We start from the raw sequence: 21675 nt of genomic DNA on the forward strand, positions 1-21675 counted from the left end.
TTGTGTCTCAGTTTCCATATCTGTAAAACAGGCTTGACATGAGGATATTATGCAGCTAATGTCCTGGGTGTCTGCAAAGCATGTTGAGATCCCCCCATGAAAGGTGCGATCAGCTTGCACAGTATTATTTACTCTTTTCTTCATGATAAAGAGAGAGAGAGGTAACCAAGAATATCATCAGGATTTTCACACTTTGTAGATTGTGAATATTAACTGTCTTGCCCAGAATAAGAGGTATAGTCCTCTAATACACCAAAGATGGAAGAAGGCATTCTTCCTCAATGTAACAATCTGTATGTTTAGAATTAGGAATCCATCATGAGCCCAACATCTTGCACCGCTCTGAATCTGGTCTTAGGTGGTCAGAAATGAGATGACAAAGCTCATGTGATCTGTAGAAAGCTCCCCCCTTCCTACTAATATCACTTCTGTCTTTCCTGGACTGAGTCTGAGACAACTGTTCTTCAACCATGTGGCTTCCTTCCAGTGAAGTAGGAGACAAAGTCCACTGTAGTTTGCATGTTGGTGGCTCTGGAGTCCATGGTATCACTCAGTCTCTCCAAGCAGACTGGTATAAATATTGAAGAGCAAATACTGAGCTATTTCATATCCTACATAACAGGGAAAAGCTGTGCACCAAGATCCTTGGGAGAAGGGAAGGAACCTATAACCCAAAAACAGAGAAGTGCCAAAGACTCCATGAAGTCCCCTAGGGACTTCACTACTGATGTATTTTATGTGGAGGGAGCTCAGATACTGCTGATGGGTGGCAGCGCAAAACCCTGAGATAGACCCATCTGAATGGAATGAACTACAGCATGGTACCGTCCCACTTACTCCTGCTAGGTCTTAGACACATTTCATCTTCCTTGTAAGAAGAATAGACTAGTTTTAAATAATGTGCACATACACACACACACACACACACACACACACACACACGCTTTAAACATACATTCCCAGGCAAAAAATAAAAACTACATTAAGCTGCAACTAAGGTTGAGAGTACATCACAAACTTAAGAATATAATATAAAAAAATATTACAGGGACATTGTAATTACAAACATTACAAACACAGGCAATTCAAAGTTAAGATTACACATAAAAGAAAGCCAAATATGTTAAAGAACTGCGCCACCGAAATAGTAAAATTCCCAGTTAAAGCACCCAAATAACCCATAAGTTTAAACTTTTTTTCTTTTTTCCTTTATGCTGTTCCTGGTGTTTTTCCTGGTGAGGGTGGAGGTGGCAGCATGGAGAGTAGGGAGGACCAGACCTCCCTTTTCCCCACAACAGGTTCCAGCTCCTCCTGGGGGGATTCTTTAGCATTCCCAGGCCAGCTGGGAGATATAATCCCTCCAGCATGTCCTGGGTCAGCCTCGGAGCCTCTTCCCAGTGGGACATGCTCAGCGGAGTTCCAAGGAAGCCTCTAAGGCAGGGGTGGCCAACCTAAGCCTGAGAAGGACCCAGAATTTACCAATGTACATTGCCAAAGAGCCTCAGTAATACATCAGCAGCCCCCCAATCAGATCCCCCCCCCGGCTCCCAGTGCCTACTGCCCACTGGCAGCCCCGCCAATCAGCGCCTCCTTTTTCCTCCCCACACCTCCTGATCAGCTGTTTCGTGGCCTGCAGGAGGCGGGTGGGGGATGAGCGAGGCCATGGCAGGCTCGGAGGAGGGGGTGGGAAGGGGTGGAGTGGAGATAGGGCCTGTGGCAGAGCCAGGGGTTGAGCAGTGAGCACCCTCAGTACACTGGAAAATTGGCGACTGTAGCTCCAACCCCGGAGTCAGTTCCTACACAAGGAGCCGCATATTTAATTCTGAAGAGCCGCATGTGGCTTCGGAGCCACAGGTTGGCCACCCCTGCTCTAAGGGAGCATCCTTATCAAGTGCCTAAACGACCTAAGCTGGCTCCTCTCGATCTGGAGGGGTAGCAGCTCCACTCCAAGGCTCTCCCGAATAACCGAGCCTCTCACCCGGTCTTGGAGAGTAAGCCCAGCCACACTGCAGAGAAACCTTATTTCTGCTGCTTGTACCCATAATCTTGTCCCAAGATTCGTCTGGAGATGTTGAAATCACTGGACAATGTTTGCACATTAACTTACCTCTTCAATGTTGCATGGAAGGCGGGTGCCGTAGCTCTGGACTGGCAAACAGGGCTTGGGGGAGTGGGAGTTGGTCCCGATCTTTAAGAAAGGAGATGAGAGGGTGTGTTCCAACTACAGGGGGAATCACATTCCTCAGCCTCCCCGGCAAAGCCTATGCCAGGGTGCTGGAGTAGAGGCTACGCCCATTAGTGGAACCTCATATTCGGAGGTCATAGGTTTAAACTGCAATTCACAAATGAGAAAGGAAAAACTTACACTAATACACTGTTGAGTCAGTCTGTAGGTCACCCCTTTGAGGAGTGCCCACATCACCCCCTCCACATTGCTGACTCCCCCACCGCACAGGGGGTTCTCTGAACAGAAAGGGGGAGCACATCAGCCAAATAGGGAGGCCTCTGCAGTCCTTATGTGCAGCAGTGGGCTTGCCAGGACTGAGAGGGGTTCTGGGCCCAAATCAGTTGAAACAGCCACTGGATCTGCCCTTAAGATTCATTGGCCTGAAATCCCTGAATAAAAAGGGACCAATTGTTATTCCAGTGCACAGGCTGGGCTGCACTGCAGCACTGAAGCCTGTCTTCATGCTGGGGATGGATCCTTTGTGCTTTGTTCAAGGAAGGGTGAATTTCAGTTTAAGTGCACACGGTAATTAATTATTTTGGGGCGGGCGGGGGAGTAGATTTTTAGTGGTGATGAATGACACTTGGGTTGATGGATGCTCTCTGTTTATCCACACAGCAGTCTGAGCTTGGTTAGCAGCCGTGCAAGCTTCCGAGGCAGCAGACTTCAAGCCTTGTTGTAGAATAACCACCCCTTGGGTCTGAGGAAATAGAAGAAAGTCTCCAAGGCTTGTTCAAGCCTTGGCCTCACTGAAGAAATGGTTAACAAGGATGCCAAACATGGTAGCGTGGTGTCAGTTGATCTTTTTTATTTTTATTTTTTTTAAATGTAGGACACTTGTCTGTGATGAGCTTGACTAAAGTCACTGACTCAGCACATTGAAATAAATCAGACCCAATTCTCAGTGAGTGTAAACCAGAGCAGCTGCATTGATTTACAGATCCAGCCTCTTGTTTTTGGAATTATTCATCTGGTTAGGTGAAGGTAAAGGCAGCATCACACTGCAGCTCAGCCCAAAACAGTTCTTCAACTTAGTCAGAACATGGTCAATATGTTGACATTTCCTGGAAATCTCTCTCATGCCATCTGTACCTATTGGTCCTTCCTAAGTCTTGAGGTGCAGTCAAGTCTGTATCTATTTCATATCAACATGAAACCTTACCTCAACCATGAGGTTTAGCTTGCATTCATATCCGTGAAGAACACTGGAAAGCCTTAAGAAGCCATAAGGCATTTTCTACTGGAAGGACGCCACAGGATAAATCTTTAAGCAGAAGTGACTTTTTGAGAGAGTTTAAGTCCCTTGGCTTAACGTGGCAGGATTTGAACTGATGTAGTGGCTTTGTAAACCTACTTAAGTGATTCTCAGAAACCCTTTATCCATTCACATTTTTTTTTAAATCAGGAAATTCATCATGTTGTGCATAATTTCTCTTTACTTTTCTGAAGACTATGTCAAGATAAATCTTAAGAGGAAATTAAGTAAGGATGTTATTAGTACTTGTTTCCGACCAGTGGTTTCTGTATTCTGATGGCATCAGAAATTGAAGGTAAAAGGTTTATGTGCAGATGTTGTCCTGCATTGAGATCATCCATAAAACAGCCATGCCTCAGAAGGCAATTTTGGAAGTAGGAAAAATAAAACTACTGTAGCATGAGAAGATTTTATCCTAACACATCTTCAATCCTAGTTCCTAAAAATGGACAGAGTAGAGGCGTATGAAATATTTACAACTTCTCAGAATTCATTTTTAATGGAAACATTTGCTAAGCTGTGCTAATTTTTGGAGCAACAAATGGGCTCCATTTTCCTGTGAAACAGAAGCTAATTTTTTGAGCATAAGTGTGTGTCAGAGAAAAAATGGACCTATTTTTTGAGCAAAGAAGGTTTTCACATTAACAGAAGTGACAGTTTATGTTTTTGCATTTTCTCAATGCAAAAAAAATTGCATTTTCTCAATTGCATTTTCTCAACACAACTTTGTGCAGCAGTAACACTCATGGCATCACACACAATTTTCATACTAAATGTGAATAAAGCAGAGTGCGGGGGATGCAAAAATCAAACAAAATGAAAAGGTGACCAATTTTGATTGGAATTCAATGAAAGAAAAGTTGTGAATCTTGCAGAGTGCTAGTTAGAAGCTATTTTGTATAACCAGCTGGTAGTAGTGGGTAAATTAAGACAACAGCCTTTCTTCCTCTGCATCTACCTTGAAGTCCTTGTAGTATTTCAATGATGAATGAAACAAGTTTCAAGTTTAAGATTAAATTTAGTCAATAACAGGAAATACCTTATGAAATAAACACAGTACCACTGCTGCTGTAATCTAACCTGGATGTATTTTCTCTCTTACTCTTTGCAACTGGTTCCTGTCTATGTGTAAGAATCAGAGTGTCAGAATGAAATTTGCCATTGCAAGGTGTCCTGTGGGATATGTGGCAACTTGACATTTCCTGCTGAAATTTAATTAATAGCATATTCTTTACTCGGGCAACATTCCCATTGATATCTATGGGATAAGATTTGGACCATAAAATGTAGAGTGCCTCTCCCTTTCTTCTGCATATTAATCAGTCTTTCATCCTAGAGTACTATGCAATTATCCTGTATAAACTAAGTTGTGGGAAAGGCCAGCATTAAAGTATGGGAGGGTTTTAATCTGGTTATAATATGATTTAGGGTATGTGTATGCAACAATAAAAAACTCATAGCACCGAGTCTCAGAGCCCAGGTCAATTGACTTGGGTTTGCAGGGCTAAAAATTGCAGTGTAGGCATTCAGGCTCAGACTGGAGCCCAGGCCCTGACTCCCAGTGAGGAGGGAGGATCTCAGATGCCAGCCTCCAGCTTGAGCCTGGACATCTACATGGCAATTTTTAACCCCACTGCCTGAGCCCCACAAGTCTGAGTCAGCTGACACTGCCCAGCTGCCGCCATGCCACGGGTCTTTTAGTGCAGTGAAGACATACTACTAGTCCCATCTGTCTAGGAAGGGACAAGCTGTGTTATAGCAAGGTTGATCCCTTGTTGTGTTTAAATTGTTCAACAACACAGGGACAAATCTAGCCCACCCAGCCCTTGCTGTGAGCCTGGAGTGCCTTGAGAAACAGCAACACTGTTGTGATCCCATAAAGCACATGGCTGGGGCAAAATTTGAGAGGGAAACTTGAGCTTCATTCCCTGGATGCTGCAGAGAACAGTTCTATAAAGACTGCCCAGTTTAGGTCCACAATGTTCATTCCTACCAGAGTAGGGATGTAGTGGCCGTGGAGAGGCTAAAGCAGGCAGCCGTGCAAATGTAAACAAACGGTCTGGTGGCCCACCAGCAGATTACCCTGATGGGCCGCATGTGGGCTGCAGGTTGCCCACCACTGATCTAGTTGCTAACAGAGCATTCAAGGAGACAAGGTCATTGCAGAGAAGCTAAATCAATTCTTTGCATTGGTCTTTGCTGCAGATCAGGATGCGATGGAGATTTCCATACCCAAGTTATTCTTTCTAGGTGACAAGTCTGAGGAACTGTCCCAGACTGAGGTGTCACTAGAGGTTTTGAAACACATTGATAAACTAAACAGAACTAAGTCACCACGACCAGATGGTATTCACCCAAGAGTTCTGATGGAACTCAGATATGAAATTGAAGAACTACGAACTCTGGTATGTAACCTATCACTCAAGTAAGCTCTGTACCAGATGACTGGTGGGTAGCTAATGTGATATTGATTTTTTTTAAAAGGATCCAGAGACAATCTTGACAATTACAGGCCAGTAAGCCTAACTTCAGTACCAAGCAAATGGGTTTTATTAGAATGGGAAAGATTCAGAGAATGGCAACAAAAGTGATTAAGGGTAGGAGAGATTAAAAAAGCTGGGATCATTCATCTTGGAAAAAAGAGTCAACTGAGGGAGGATATGATAGAGGTCTATAAAATCACGACTGGTGGGGAGAAAGTGAATAAGGAAGTGTTATTTACTCCGTCACATAACACAAGAACCAGGGGTCACCCAATGAAACTAATAGGCAGCTGGTTTAAAGAAACATAAGGAAGTACTTCTTCACATGGCACAATCAACCTGTGGAATGATTGCCAGGGTATGATGTGAAGGCCAAAACTATAATGGTTCAAAAAAGAACTATATAAGTTCATGGAGGATAGGTCCATCAATGGCTATTAGCCAGGATGGTCAGGGTTGCAACCCCATGCTCTGGATATCCCTATACAGTCGACTGCTAGAAGATGAAAGTGTATGACAGAGGATCGATCACCCAATAAATTGCCCTGTTCTGTTCACTCCCTCTGAAGCATCTGGCTCCAGTCACTGTCAGAAGATAGGATCCTCGGCTAGATGGACCTTTGGTATGACCCAGTATGGCCATTTTATATTCTCACCCCCTGCTTCCAGTTGGGCCAGAAATACAAAGATGAACCACTCTCACTGTACTTTGGCAGTTTTGATCCCGGTCTCATGAGGATGGTTGTAGAGGTACTAAAAAAGTGAAATAAGGGAGTGGCGGAGAACATTAGCCAGACATTTCAGAACCTTCCAAAAGGTTCAGCTCTTGATAAGGCTAGAGATTTGGAGGGGGGTCTTATGTTTTTCAAATCAGTGTTCCCATCTCTAATACATTTCCTCCCAGAAGGAATTTTCACTGGCAAGTTAAATGGAAATAAAGGCTTTTAAAGAAAAGGCTGACAGAGCCAAAACTCACAAATGTAATGCTGTAATGTCTATACACTCTTCTCCCTTATGTCCCCACCTTAAAAAAGGACATTAAAGTGATTTTTCCCCCACATTGGCTTGTTTGGAAGCTGAGCTGAGCAATACTGTGTTGGCTGTTCATGCTTTCTGAAGAACAGAAAGGGAGGGAAATGAAAACAGCCTCTTTAAATGAAATATGCCCTTGTCAAAACGATTTAATAAATGAAAATGGCATACCTGTGATGCTAGTTTTCCAGAAGTTCATCAACCTTGCTGTTAAACATTAGTGTGGAAGAAAAATTACACTCTGTTTATTCTCCACAGTGTGCTTTTTGAGATCAAAGCACCGTGAGTAGGATAGTTTTTTGCATCCAAGAAACACTTTTTTGCTGCATTATTTTCTATCTGATCTTTGGTTGTTTTTGTTTCTTTATAAGCCTTTGGAGAAAGACAATCAACACTCCGAGTACTCTGGTACTCAGTGAAATACCAAACAACCTACTTTAAGAACATATGGGATTCAGAGACACTTATTACTACATTTCTGTTAAGTTCTTATTTAGGCCCCAGGATTGAAAGTGACTTAAAAGCTGTCTTCTATCCTTATTCTCCTTTCACTTGCAATGCTGTTATCCTGGTGTAAAACCAGTAAAGTCATCAGTGGCACTCCTGTAAGGGCTGGTTTACATGAGGGAATTAGGTGGGTATAGTTATCTTGCTCAGGAATGTGAAAAATCCACACTCTTGGGGCACATAGTTAAACTGACCTAATCCTCAGTATAGACAGCGCTAGGCTGATGGGAGAATTCTCCTGGCAAGCTAGCTGCCATCTCTTGGGGAAATAGATTGCCTACACCAGCAGGAGAAGCCCTCTCATTGGTGTAGGTAGTGTCCTCACTGCACTGCTGTAGCGTTTTAAGTATAGACAAGCCCTAACTAAAAGAATCAGGCTCTAAATTACTTACTCAAGCTGTTTGTTTTAGAATAATTTATTAACCTATCAGGCATAATAGTTCTTAAATAGTTCTTACACAAAACATAGCCTGTTTTCAAAGTTTAAATTTTGATCTGTTTGTAGTTGTGGTCTTTCCCAGTAGTGGGCGACACCGAAGATACTGAGAACTTGTCCAGATTAGGAAAAAAAAAGGTGCTTTTTTTCAACCAAATTAGCTCAATCAACATAATGGAAAACCCTGTCAACACCAATATAGACATTGTTTAACACCAAAGCAAGTCGGCTTTGAAATCGAGATAACTAGCACAACTGAGCTAATGTGACTTAAGCATCTCTGCCCAACCTCAAGTCGAGACAAAGCCCGAGAGCTTTAAGAACATAACATAAGAACATAAGAACGGCCGTACAGGGTCGGACCAAAGGTCCATCTAGCCCAGTATCTGTCTACCGACAGTGGCCAATGCCAGGTACCCCAGAGGGAGTGAACCTAACAGGCAATGATCAAGTGATCTCTCTCCTGCCATCCATCTCCACCCTCTGACAAACAGAGGCTAGGGACACCATTCTTACCCATCCTAGCTAATAGCCATTTATGGACTTGCCACCATGAATTTATCCAGTCCCCTTTTAAACATTGTTATAGTCCTAGCCTTCACAACCTCCTCAGGTAAGGAGTTCCACAAGTTGACTGTGTGCTGCGTGAAGAAGAACTTCCTTTTATTTGTTTTAAACCTGCTGCCTATTAATTTCATTTGGTGACCCCTAGTTCTTGTATTATGGGAATAAGTAAATAATTTTTCCTTATCCTCTTTCTCAACATCACTCATGATTTTATATACCTCTATCATATTCCCCCTTAGTCTTCTCTTTTCCAAGCTGAAGAGTCCTAGCCTCTTTAATCTTTCCTCGTACGGGACCCTCTCTAAACCCCTAATCATTTTAGTTGCCCTTTTCTGAACCTTTTCTAGCGCTAGAATATCTTTTTTGAGGTGAGGAGACCACATCTGTACACAGTATTCGAGATGTGGGCATACCATGGATTTATATAAGGGCAATAATATATTCTCAGTCTTATTTTCTATCCCCTTTTTAATGATTCCTAACATCGTTTGCTTTTTTGACCGCCTCTGCACACTGCGTGGACATCTTCAGAGAACTATCCACGATGACTCCAAGATCTTCTTCCTGACTCGTTGTAGCTAAATTAGCCCCCCATCATGTTGTATGTATAGTTGGGGTTATTTTTTCCAATGTGCATTACTTTACATTTATCCACATTACATTTCATTTGCCATTTTGTTGCCCACTTAGTTTTGTGAGATCTTTTTGAAGTTCTTCACAATCTGCTTTGGTCTTAAACTACCTTGAGTAGTTTAGTATCATCTGCAAACTTTAGTTCAGATAGGTCCCCAAAATTTCATATGATTATTCAAGTCTTATTAAATGCATTTGAAATTTTTCAAAATGAAGTTTTTAGTTAAAAAAAAAAAGCAGGGCTTTTTCACTAAAGAAAGATTTTGTTAACAACTTGAGTAAGTTTTTTGTTTGATTTCTCCAAAATTTTCCGTTTTATTTTTAAAACTTTTCATTTATTAACATCTAGTTTTCAGGAAACACAAAACCAACATTATGGATAAAAATAATGGGTCTGTTTTGAACCCTGTGAAATGTAAATTACTTCAACGTTAATTTTGTTTAAACTGAAAAAAGACTATTTATAAATACACACACACACACTTAATTGTTCTGAGTAGCACCTATGGTGATGTGCCCTAACGAGCTCACAATCTAAAAACAGGCAAGTAAACTAAAAATGGGAGACAGATGCAACATATACAATTAATATATGGTATGTAAGTTGTACTGAAATTATTCCTTAAGCTCAGTATTGACAGCCAATGAGTTTCTCATAGGCATCATTAGAGGTGGATCTTCACGGAAAACTTGAATGTAGAAAGGGGAGGAGCCTTGCCATGTGTAAAAGGAGGCAGAGTGTAAGGAGCATGGACAATTTTGTGTGAGAAGCTGACAACTGAATAAATTAGGTTGACATTCTTGATGGAGCAGGGGCTGAGAAAAAACACACAAGGATGGATAAATAGGAAAGTGTAGAGTTTGGCAGGGCTTTGAAGGTAATAAGAGTTTGAATTTGATAATGTTGAAAAGGTTAGATTAAACTAGCTAGAAACATAAAGAGTAGCAAGAAAACATTCTACAAATATTTCAGAAGCCTGAGGAAGACCATGGACAGGGTAGGCCCTTTACTCAACGAGGGAGGAAAGATAATAACAGAAAATGTGGAAATGGCGGAAGTGCTAAATGCCTTTTTTATTTTAGTTTTCACCAAAAAGGTTAGTAGCAATTGAATGCCAGTGAAACTGAGGAAGGATCTCAGGCAAAAATAGGGAAAGAACAAATTAAAATTTACTTAGATAAGTTAGAGTCTTCAAATCGGCAGCACCTGATGAAGTACATCCTAAAATAATCAAGGAGATGATTGAGGAGATATCTGAGCCATTAGCGATTATCTTTGAAACTCACAGAAGATGAGAGAAATTCCACAGGACTGGAAGAGGGCAAATATAATGCCAATGTATAAAAAGGGGAATAAGGACACCCCAGGGAATTACAGACCAGTCAGCTTAACTTCAGTATCTGGAAAGATGATGGAGCAAATAATCAAGCAATCAATTTACAAACAGCTAGAAGATAATAAAGTGATAAATAACAGTCAGCATGGATTTGTCAAGAACAAATTGTATCAAACCAACGTAATAGCTTTCTTTGACAGGGAACAAGCCTTTCAGATGGGGGGAAGTGGTAGATGTGGTATATTTTGACTTTAGTAAGACTTTTGATACTGTCTTGCATAAGTCTTTTCATAAACAGGAGGATAGGATTAAAATTCAAAATGATCTGGAAAAACTGGAGAAATGGTTGGAAGTAAACAATGAAATTCCATAAGGACAAATGGAAAGTACTCCATTTAGGAAGGAGTAATCTATCAATTGCACACATACAAAATGGGAAATGACTGCCTAGCAAGAAGTATGGTGGAAAGGGATCTGGGATCAACAGCTAAATAGGAATCAACAGTGTAAAACTGTGGGGAAAAAAATCCCAGAATTATGTTTGCATCAGCAGGATTGTTGTAGAGATACACGAGAAGTAATTCTTCCATGCTACTAAGGCCTCAACTGGAGTATTGGGTCCAGTTCTGGGTGCCACATTTCAGAAAAGATGTGGGTAAATTGGAAAAAGTCCAGAGGAGAGCAACAAAAATTATTAAAGATCTAGAAAATAAGACCTATGAGGAAAGATTTAAAAACTGGGTTTATTTAGTCTGGAGAAGAGATGACTGAGAGGGGACATAACAGTTTTCAAGTACATAAAAGGTTACAAGGAGAAGGATAAAAAAATTGTTCTCCTGAACCTCTGAGGATAAAACAAGAAGCAATGGGCTTAATTTGCAGCAAGGGAGGTTTAGGTTGGAAATTTGAGGAAAAACTTCCCAACTGTCAGGTAGTTAAGCACTGGAATAAGTTGCCTAGGGCGGTTGTAGAATCTCTGTCACTGGAAATTTTTAAGAACACCTCTCAGGAATGGTCTAGTTCTTCTTTGAGTGCTTGTTCATGTCGATTCCAACCAGGTGTGCCATTTGTAAGACCTTTCAGCCCAGGACTTTAAAAGATAGAGAGCAGCACCTGAGGGTCCTGTTGATGGAGGCCACACTCTGCCCCCAGTCCGACCCTGGGTCGACAGACCCTGCGCAGAGTACCTCCTCCTCGGTGCGGAGCGCTCTGGCACCGTCAGCATGAGCACTGGTGCAGAGTAAGGATAAGGATTTATGACACCGTCCCAACTCCACTCGCGGCTCACATGCCGCATGCAGGCACTGTTCACAATAGCTGGTGCCACAAAAGAAGAGGAGGCCGGAGAGGGGTCACTCTCCTCCTGCTAGGCCTTAGAAGCCTGCTGCTGTTAGACCCGAGTCGGGCCACACTAATGCTGCTCCACCAGTGATGGTTGCACTGACTTCTGCCCCCACAGAAGAGTGGTTGAGTCCGGACCCTCCTTGCTCGCTGAGGCCGAGCCGTGAGCTGCACCTCCCTTCAACACTGGAGGCATTTGAAGCAGCCCAAGAACTGCTTCACCTCATGGCACCATTCTCTCCTCCCAGACAGGACAGGTCACCAGCACCAGTCGTTCCCCAGGCTCCTTCAAGAGGAAAGCCTGCTATGAGGGCCTGCCCATCTTTGACCCCAGCAAGATGGCTCCAGAAGGAGAAATTGGAGCGGCAGGAGAAGGCCACATCAACCCTCTGGCCAGGGCTTGGGACAATCCAAGCCGCCTTCAGGGGCCAAACCAGCCTTTTCAATGTGCAGTCGAGGACAGCAGAGCGAGATTTGGATCCACCCCACCTTACCTTTTAGTCCTGACTATCCCCTTTCTACTGTGCAGGGTCCTGTATTACTTCAGGCCACTGGATGCTCCACATGGTGGAGAGGGGTACTCCATCCAATTCTGTGCTCTCCCAGCTGTCCACCTCCATTCCCCATCCCTCTTCAGGGACCCCTCTCATGAGCAACTCCTTATACAGGAGGTGCACTCGCTCGTATCACTAGGGGCAGTGTGTCATGAATAGTTAGTAAAGGGTTAAAGCATAGTACCTGGTGGGCACCTGACCTGAGGACCAATCAGGGAAGAGAATTTGAAATTCCTAGGAGGGAACTTTTTCCCTCTGTGTGTGTGTGTGTATTGTCTTTAGCTGTTTGGAGTTACAAGAGTCCAGATGTTTTAATCAAGTCTACAAGTTTCTACCTTTCTGAACTAATTTCTTCTAGTCAAGATAGTGAGTATTAGAAAGATACTTTGTGTCATTATCTAATAATCCTATGTTTGCAATTCTGTGTGTTTGTTATTGATTATTCTTAATTCTGCCTGTACTGGTTGTACTGAGAAGAGAGAGGATTCTCTCCAGAACTTAGCAAGGTTATACCCTATGAGTGTCCAGCTTGGACTCATAGAGATTCTGTATTTTCTTGTTTTTCTTTTAATAAATTCTTTCTATAAAGATTTGATTAAATCCCTTCTACTGTGGATATAGGGGGAGGGGCTAAGACATTCTCTCTCGGTGGTGAGACAGCTTATCTCCGGGCAGAGAGGGGAGGTTCCTCCTCTGTGAGTTGATCTGTGTTCCCCAGGGAGTGTCTTCTGAGGGAGACAGGGGGAAAACAGGGGTGTCCCGGCCCACGTAATTGACCGAGGTGGTGGCAGCAAAAGGGAGACCTACCCTAGGATTTTGGGGTGGGGGAAGATATGCGGGTCCTCACTTTGAAACCCCCCAGTTTCAAGTGAGGGTAGACTCTGACACAGTGGAAGAGGTTCCTCAGGATCAGAAGGACAAGGGCTTCTATTCCCAGTATTTCCTAGTACTGAAAGCCAAAGGCAGCCTCAGGCCCATCTTGGACCTGCAAGAACTCAACAAGTTCGTGAAGAAACTCAAATTCCGCATGGTCTCTTTGGTCTCCATCATCCCCTCAATGGACAAGCAGACAGGTATGCCACCCTCGACTTGAAGGACGTGTATTTTCATATTGCAATCACTCAGCCCCACAGAAAGCACCTCAGGTTTGTGGTAAACACTACCCACTACCAATTCACAGTCCTTCAGTTCGGCTTGTCAGCAACAGCTCAAGTCTTCTCCAAGTCTATGGCAGTCCATCGAGAGAACAAAACCATTCAGAAAACTGGCCTAGTTATTCGTGGCAGTGGTGGACAGAATGAAAGGTCTGCCGGTATCGTCACAATGCATTAATAGAAGCCCTTGCCCTTCTGCTCCTGAGGGACTCTTCCACTGCCCCATGGATAGCGTCCTGTATTTGTGAGTGCTACAACCTAGCAGGGGTTCCTGCACCTCCAATCACTGTGCACTCCACCAGGGCGCAGGTTTCATCAACAGTGTTCCTGGCTCAGGTTCCCACTCAGGAAATCTGAAGAGCAGTGACGTGGTCCTCCATCCATACTTTCGCCGCATATTATGTGATTATCCACGAGGCAGTTTTCTTGTTCAGAAATCCAAGTCTGCCTTTTCAGAGAGTACTGTGCTTAGTAGAAGCTCTTGTCTCTTGGATTCTTCCCAGGGCCACACATCACTGCTGCTCTCAATGCCTGCTGGATTTCTCTTCATTTTCTGGTTCCCTTCTCTTCCTCACACACACAGCTGCAACCAAACAATGCCCTAGCCCCTTCAGTTGCATTCAGTCTCCAGGGAAATCCCTCGGCCCAGATGGCTAGCTTCTGTTCAGCCCTTGCAATGCTGGCCTGTGACTCGGGTGGTTGCCTGTTTCAGCTATCACTAAGCAAAGGCACATTGACAGAACAAGGAGTAATGGTCTCAGATTGCAGTGGGGGAGGTTTAGGTTGGATAGTAGGAAAAGCTTTTTCATTGGAATGGGTTACCTAGGGAGGTAGAGGTTTTTAAGGTCAGGCTTGAAAAAGCCCTGGCTGGGATGATTTAGTTGGGGATTGGTCCTGCTTTGAGCAGGGGGTTGGACTAGATGACCTCCTGAGGTCCCTTCCAACCCTGATATTCTATGATTCTACCCAGCAGGCCAGAGACAATACGGCCTTTGGATGACCCGATGGATGCTGCTAGGGGAAAAAATCTTCTGTCCACTATGCACGTGCACATGCACACACCTGATTGGAATGAACGTGAACAACGCAGCTCGAAAAACAACAGGTACAAGAAAGGTGAGTAACCATTTATTATTACTTAGTCCTGCCTTGAGTGCAGGGGTCTGGATTAGATGACTTATTATGGTCCCTTCCAGTCCCAAGCTTCTATGAGGAGCTAAAAGGGAGGGTGTGATGTGATAAAGGAAGATGATCTCTATTGTGGAAATTTGTATGGTCTAAAGTGGGGTGGAGTGGAGGCAACATGGTGTCAAGTAGTTACAAGAGATGATGAAGGTTGGACAAGAGCTTTCACTATAGGGACAGAGAGAAAAGAATAGGAATTAGAGACATCAAGGAGGAAGAATCAGCAAGACGGGTTTGTGAGTGGCAAAAAACCTTTTGACCCTGGAAATGTCATATGAAGAGACTCTCTTAAGATTCCCAGAACAATTTCTAAAGCAAACAGAGAGAGAGAGAGAGAGAGACAGACAGACAATCCTCCCGCCCCACCCCACCTTCTTCTGTTACAACAGGGGAAATACCTCATGTAACAAACACTGTTGTGAACATCCTAGAAACTGTAGCCTCTGTGTAGAAAATGTATTATAGCATGCTGACTCAGTATGCTGTAACGGAAGTTAAATATAATTGATTTGTGGTGACTAAGTATGCTTTCAGCTGACCTAACAATAAGCTTCAACTCACTAAACAGTTTCTTAAATGATTTCCTTTAAAAAAAAAAATCCCCCAAACTGTGTTAGGATTTTAAAACTAGTCTCTAGGGTCCTGATCCTCCTAATGGATCCATGTGAGGTCAAACATCTGCCCCTAAAGATCTAACTGGTGAACTGGGACCTCAATGTGGTCAGATTAGCGATCCTTCAAGACATTATTTTTGTTTAGGCAAAGCATAATCTTCTCCAGTCAAAGAGATGCTAGTAACAGGATCAGAGACTGGGGTGGAGTGGGGGAGAAACCCAACGCTATTGTTTCCCCATTTCCTTTTGGACGTTGCAAGCCTTCTCATTGTTCATTATTAATTGTTTTGTGCTCCTCCCCATGAATGATATGTGTTACAAGACTCAGATAAAAAATAACCATAATCTTCCCTCTGTTATTAAAGTATACAAATGATCACATTTCAAAATCTTTGTATTTTAAATCCCAAATAGATTTAATAAGTGTATGTATATAGATACATGTGTATACATATGTACATAGAAAATATGTATGTATCTTACTGCATATTTCACTTTTCTGTACATTAAAATATTCCACAAAATATCATAATTTTATAATACACAAATGTAAATGCATTGATATGTACACAAATATATCTATGCATCTAAATACATACACACTTACTTATAGGAGAAGTGGAAATTTATTCCAAATATTAACTAAATAGTTCTCTATTTAATTGTTTAGAAAGAAACAGAGGCTTTGTTCATACTTCATATGTTACTGTGTTCTTTGTATAATCTTCTGAATAAGTGAAGAGATACTAAAAGGCTGAGTAAGAACATTCATATTGCACAACTTCCCAAGGTGTTAAGAATGGCAGATTCAGGAAGTGAGATAACAATAAGCCTATTGTCGCATTTAAACACAGAAAACTTCAAAAAACGAAAAGGAAAAATAACTGATGACCTAAGAAACTATTTATTTACAAAAGTAGAACTATATGAACAACATGTAAGACCTTGAAATGTATCTTTAAATGGCTGTCAAATGAAAATTTGTTTTCAGAGTATTGACCCAAATAAATTGAGCAAAATAGGAAGATTCCCATTGACTTCAGCGGAACCAGGATTTCACCCAGAATATACAATTGTAGCATTATAGATTAAATTCTCATTTCAGAGAGATCCACATTGTTTGCAGATTTCTGCTCATGAGCAGGCCAGTCTGTGTTATTTGAAATCCTCCTCTACCTGCCCTTTGAATGTGGATGATACAGATCTCATTCTGACAGTGCTTGAAATCCCTTTCACTTGGTCAGTGTTGTTACCGATAGCTGACCCCAGACCTATGATGCACTTAAAGACATGTAGTCATGATACGCTGCCCTGGCTGAGTAACATGAATCAGACTCCTTTGCCTCTTTATATCCAAGTGTAGAAAGACCATCACCACTAGAACTTCTTTCTTGCTCTGCAACTACCAAAAAACTAACTCCCTTCACCCCTCACCCCTCTGTATCTCAAATACAGTATCACAATATAAAAAAAAGTCATTTCTGTTCCCGTCGTACTCCTGCCCAAGTCCAGGACAACTTCAAACAATTCTAACATCCAGCATGAAGGCCAAGATAAGGGTTGCCAACGGACAGTCCAGCTGATTGTTCCACAGTGAGACCTTGTATGAGAACTTTAACTAATGCATCACAAGTCCTCACTTGTTCATGCTGTTTTATGTACCCTGTGGGGCAATTCTCTTATCAAATTACATTCTATATCCCCAAGATTGGAAGACCAAAACCACAGTTGCATAAAAGATAAGAGAATGACTCACACAGAACATAGGAGAATTCCCTCTGACACTAGCAAAAAAAGGCCTGGAGACACGTACAAAACGGAGATGCATAAAAAAGGCAAAACCACCAACTAGGGTCAAAATGTAGGAATCTTTGGCAATGATATAACATCATGCTTACAAGATGGCATTTTTGAACTATCTGTTTCTTGCTTGGCACTCTTCACTCTCCTGTAGACCTTAAACTATCCGTTGTTTAACCAATGGAAAAAGAGAAATGGAAGTTGTAAAAATCAAGAATATATTACTATATGTTGAATGCCCATTAAAACCAGGCTATTCTGTAGATTTTTAAGTCCAGAAATCACCATTATGCTTCTCTGGCCTGCACTATATGTAGAGGTCAGACTAGAGAATTTCACTCAGTGATTTCTGAAAATCCTTGCAGTTTAGAAGATCTGAATAACATAAAACAGACAAAGCCATTAGATTTCCCTAATTGCTATTACAACAGTGCTAGAAAATTTGTATCTGCAAACAACCAGTTGAAAAAACCCTGAAGCTAATGATCTGAATCTAGTTCACTGTCAGATGACTAGCAGTTTCATTCAGAAGTTGAAGACTGATAAATAGTCTCAAGTTACAAATTTCAGATCTTTTGGTGAATACAGACTTTATCTCCCCTCCTCCCCACCCTCTTTGCCTTTTCATGAATCCTTATTCAAAAGTGAAACATTTGTTCAGTTCAGGGTGATTCTTCTCTTTGGAGGGGGGAATAATTTTATCAGTAAGACTCCCTGGTGATCATGTAGACTTGGAACTGTTGTTAATCAGCCTTTTTGACATGGAAGCTTGAATAGCACTTCCCATGATGCTTTGTGCGCCTACTTTAATTCTTTCCTTTTGAACTCACCATGACTTGTAAGTGTCTTTTTTCCCTTTGTGTGTCTGAAGTTATTCCTCTATTAAGTTTAATTGGAAAGGTACCTTTTGTTCCCCCAGAGTAGTCATACACTAAGCACTGAACTCCCTAGGCTTAAATTTCTGGGGTAGCAAGAGTTCAGTTTTCTGATAACTCAAAAAAAAAAAAAAAAAGAATCTCCTAGTGATAGATCTGATCATATTATTATTGCTAATAAAAGGAGTGAATGTTTATCCTAATGGGAGAGTGTGGCATCAATTTGTATCAGCAAATAGACACTTTTGTACTGTAAGTCACAATGAGTTCAAAGGAAAAAAATTAAAGGTAGACACACACAAAACACCATGGAACAATAAGCTTTTCACCATCTACAGAAATTGTTTGATACCAAACATGCAAATCATTTGCAACATAGTAGTTAATTCTTATGCTAGAACAGTGGTTCCCAAACTGGGATTCATGAACCCCTGGGGGTTTGCAAAATGTTACAGTGGGTTCTCAGGAAAAAATTCCCTAATGGCGGACAAAGCTGTCCCTAGGGACCCTGGACATCACGAGGCCAGCAGCCCGGAGCCCCTGGAGTGCTAAGAGGATCAAAGCAAGCATATCTATCAGACTGAGGAGATTTAAACTTCAAGACTCCTTATAAGAAATGGAAAGGGCGGTGGATATTTTCTGATGTTTTTTAAATAGGCAGCTAGTATTGTTTTTAAAATTATTATGAAGAACAAGTTTAAGCTTTGTTGTAACGTGTGTTGTTTGCCTGGACTGCTCAAGACCTGAATGCTTGTGTTGGAGGAACTCTTTGAGTTGGCTTCTTAAATATCTTCTTGCTGTTTCACATCTGATACTCCTTGATGAAACATAGGAGCCTTGTCTTGTAACAGGCTTATTCAAAGTGATACAAGCTATGAAAGTGAGATCTTGGAAGAGTGTTGCCATTTTCATAATGTAATAAAAATACTGTAATGATGAATAATAGTGTGTAATAAGCATGTCATACAAAAATTATATTTCCAAGATCACTGCTTTTATAATTTATACTCAGGTAAAGGAGACAATCTCTGGAAATATTCATTTTTAGGAGGGGGTTCATGAGACTTGACATTTTATTGAAAGGGGTTCACAGGTTGTTAAAGTTTGGGAACCACTGTGCTAAAAAGTATACTGTTAAAGATAAATGACAGAAATTATTTAAATATAATAGTTGTTTTCTGAATCACTCAGGGGGGAGGGGGATTACTTCCATATTTGGAAGGATTTCCTCATGCCTATTTTAGAGTCTGCTTGTAGTCATCAAAACTAAATATTAGAAATGACCCCAAGTTGCAGAGTTCAAATCAGAATCCAGTTTTGAACTTTCCCATAGGCTGGGGGTGCTCAGACTGCTATTAAAATATATAGCAACGTTACTCAGAAGATACTGCATTGCCTGAATTTTCTGCAACTATAATGTCTTAGCCAAGGAAAGATTTTGATGTTTTTCTAATTCTCTTGTTATCTACTTTCAGGCAGAATATTGACTAAGGGGTGGCATATGTACTACTACTACTGTCTGAATTCTCAATTCATTTCTGGTGGTAGGTCTCCAATTTTATATAATTATAGGAGATTAGCAGATCTACTGCTTAAATTTTGCATTGTCTCTGCTGTTTGATGGCCTATTTATATTTCATGAATTGTCTCCTTCCACCTTCTGTAAACATACTTAAAGAGAAATGTTGGAGAAGCATGTGAATTCTTTCACTGGTCCATCATTATTAAGAGGAAAGTATGCAGTCTCAGTGTATGTAAGATATGTAAAGACCATCAGTAAGAACAGAAACAACATTCTTCAATTGAGTAGAATGATGGGGGAGAGGGTACAGGCATGTATGAAAGCAAGAGAGAAAGAAATATATAGCTGGGTCTGGCAGGCTACAATAAAAATAAATTAAAAATTAAGTTTGGCCAGAGAGCAATATGGATTGAAGGGAAGAACACAGGGAGGGGGCCTGCAGGAGTGGTTGTCCTCCAGAGAAACAATTTAAAAAAAGTAGGAACAAGAAAATTTATCATCATCCATATCAAAAGGGATTGTTTAAACTAACAAGGATTTATTTGTGATAACCAATATTAGTCCCAGAAGAGTGTGGTGGTACAACATATAAGGTTGTAAGACCATCAGTAGGAACAGAAGACTTAGAAGAATGCTCAGAAGAGGGAAGAAGGATCAAAAGTAGAGTAATCTACTGCTAGGTAATCATAAGGGTAGATGGGATTCCATTAGCATTCCATTCTTCTTCTCTTATGGCTGATCTATTCTTTTAAAAATGTTTCCTAATTCTTAATAGAGAAAAAAGTCTTTTTTTAGGGTAGCTTAAATTTGAGTACTTTGGGTACTTTTAAGTGAGAGAGTTTGGACTGTTTCTTCTTGTCTGAAGCTATTGGGCCTTATTGTCTTCTCACACTTGTTTTATACTTTAATTACTCCTGGTTTACATCACCATGAGTAAGAAGAGAACCAGATTCATTCAGTTCAATATAAGATCTCTTCATATCCTTCACAAACAACAGAGGCAGGATGAGTGTTCACTGTACATGCAGCCCTCTCACAGAGTTGGGATGGGGAATATGTAGACACTTCATCCCATTCCCCAAGCATTTACTAGTTCAGGCTCAGTCAGACATGAATTAGGCTCAACACTCATCCCTGCAATGCAGACCAGTTTATTGTGTGAATATTCACCACACACTGGGAAGATATCAACACAGGCTTCCAATCCAAGCATGTTTCTCCCCACTTCTCTTTTTTCCCCTGCCTGACCGCAGGACTTTAACAGCCTGAGATGCAGGTAAAACCATTCCACTAAGGGCCCCACGAAAGACAGGAGTCTTACATTCTCAGCAATACTCTTCAGAGGCAACGTATTACATTTTTCTATATTCCCAGTCCTGCCTTCTAAATTGTTCACCTAGTATTTCAAATGGTCTGAATCAGTACATAAAACCAAACATGCTTCAGTTTTCTGCCTTATTGTTTCCTATTAGTGATTCATTATGACACATCATGGTTTTGCACCATTATGTGAAATATTAAGCATAACAAAAGAAAACACTCCCAAATGTAAGCGTGCTGTAAAGTTTGGGAAAGGAAGGAAATCTCATTCCTCTCAGCTTGTTGTAGCTCATTCAGTAAGTTTGCAGCAATGTGCTTACGTTTATTTTTTGTTTGTTTGTTTGTTTTTGCAAACAGAATGCTGTAGGGTCTCCCATACACAAGGCATAAAATTTGCATGTGTCTGAGATGTGGAATCTGACCTATGCATACAGTCACTGAGGCACACAACACTGAAGATATTCTGACATCAGTGGTAACCTGACACAATGACACATTTGACATAGGACATGTTTACTGGACCTCTTGCACACAGAGTATCATTTACATGTTTACAGAGAAAACCAACATGGAAGGGAAAGCATTCTGCTTTAAGTGAACTGGCACTCATGAAACAGTGTCACATCTAGTGACCTGGAGACCAAAGTCTTCCATTTGTTCACAAAGGCTGTGTCTACACTACAGCTTATGTCGGCATAATTTATGTCTAGGGTCCTACTAAATTCACCGCCATGAAAAACATGTCACAGACCCTGAAATCTGGTCTTTTGTGTGCTTTTACCCTGTACTATATAGATTTCACAGGGGAGACCAGTGTTTCTCAAATTAGAGGT

General features: G+C 41.4%; 1 protein-coding gene and 1 long non-coding RNA gene across 2 annotated transcripts in view; one reads left to right on the forward strand and one right to left on the reverse strand.

Moving 5' to 3' along the window:
- The window catches only part of LOC120396840 (protein TsetseEP-like), a 105660-nt gene that overhangs the window by 41147 nt on the left and 42838 nt on the right, over window positions 1-21675 (forward strand). The window contains exons 2-3 of the mRNA XM_039521959.1: window positions 14500-14642; window positions 19476-19544. Coding sequence (XP_039377893.1) covers window positions 14531-14642; window positions 19476-19544 — 181 coding nt within the window. The 5' untranslated portion in view covers window positions 14500-14530. The remainder of the gene's footprint in view (window positions 1-14499; window positions 14643-19475; window positions 19545-21675) is intronic.
- LOC120396841 overlaps window positions 2107-21675 on the reverse strand; it is a 28880-nt gene continuing 9311 nt past the window's right edge. Inside the window, exon 3 of the long non-coding RNA XR_005593439.1 lies at window positions 2107-2188. This is a non-coding gene — a long non-coding RNA (uncharacterized LOC120396841). The remainder of the gene's footprint in view (window positions 2189-21675) is intronic.

This window comes from Mauremys reevesii, linkage group 2 (genome assembly GCF_016161935.1).
Source record: "Mauremys reevesii isolate NIE-2019 linkage group 2, ASM1616193v1, whole genome shotgun sequence".
In the NCBI taxonomy this organism is placed as follows: domain Eukaryota; kingdom Metazoa; phylum Chordata; order Testudines; family Geoemydidae; genus Mauremys; species Mauremys reevesii.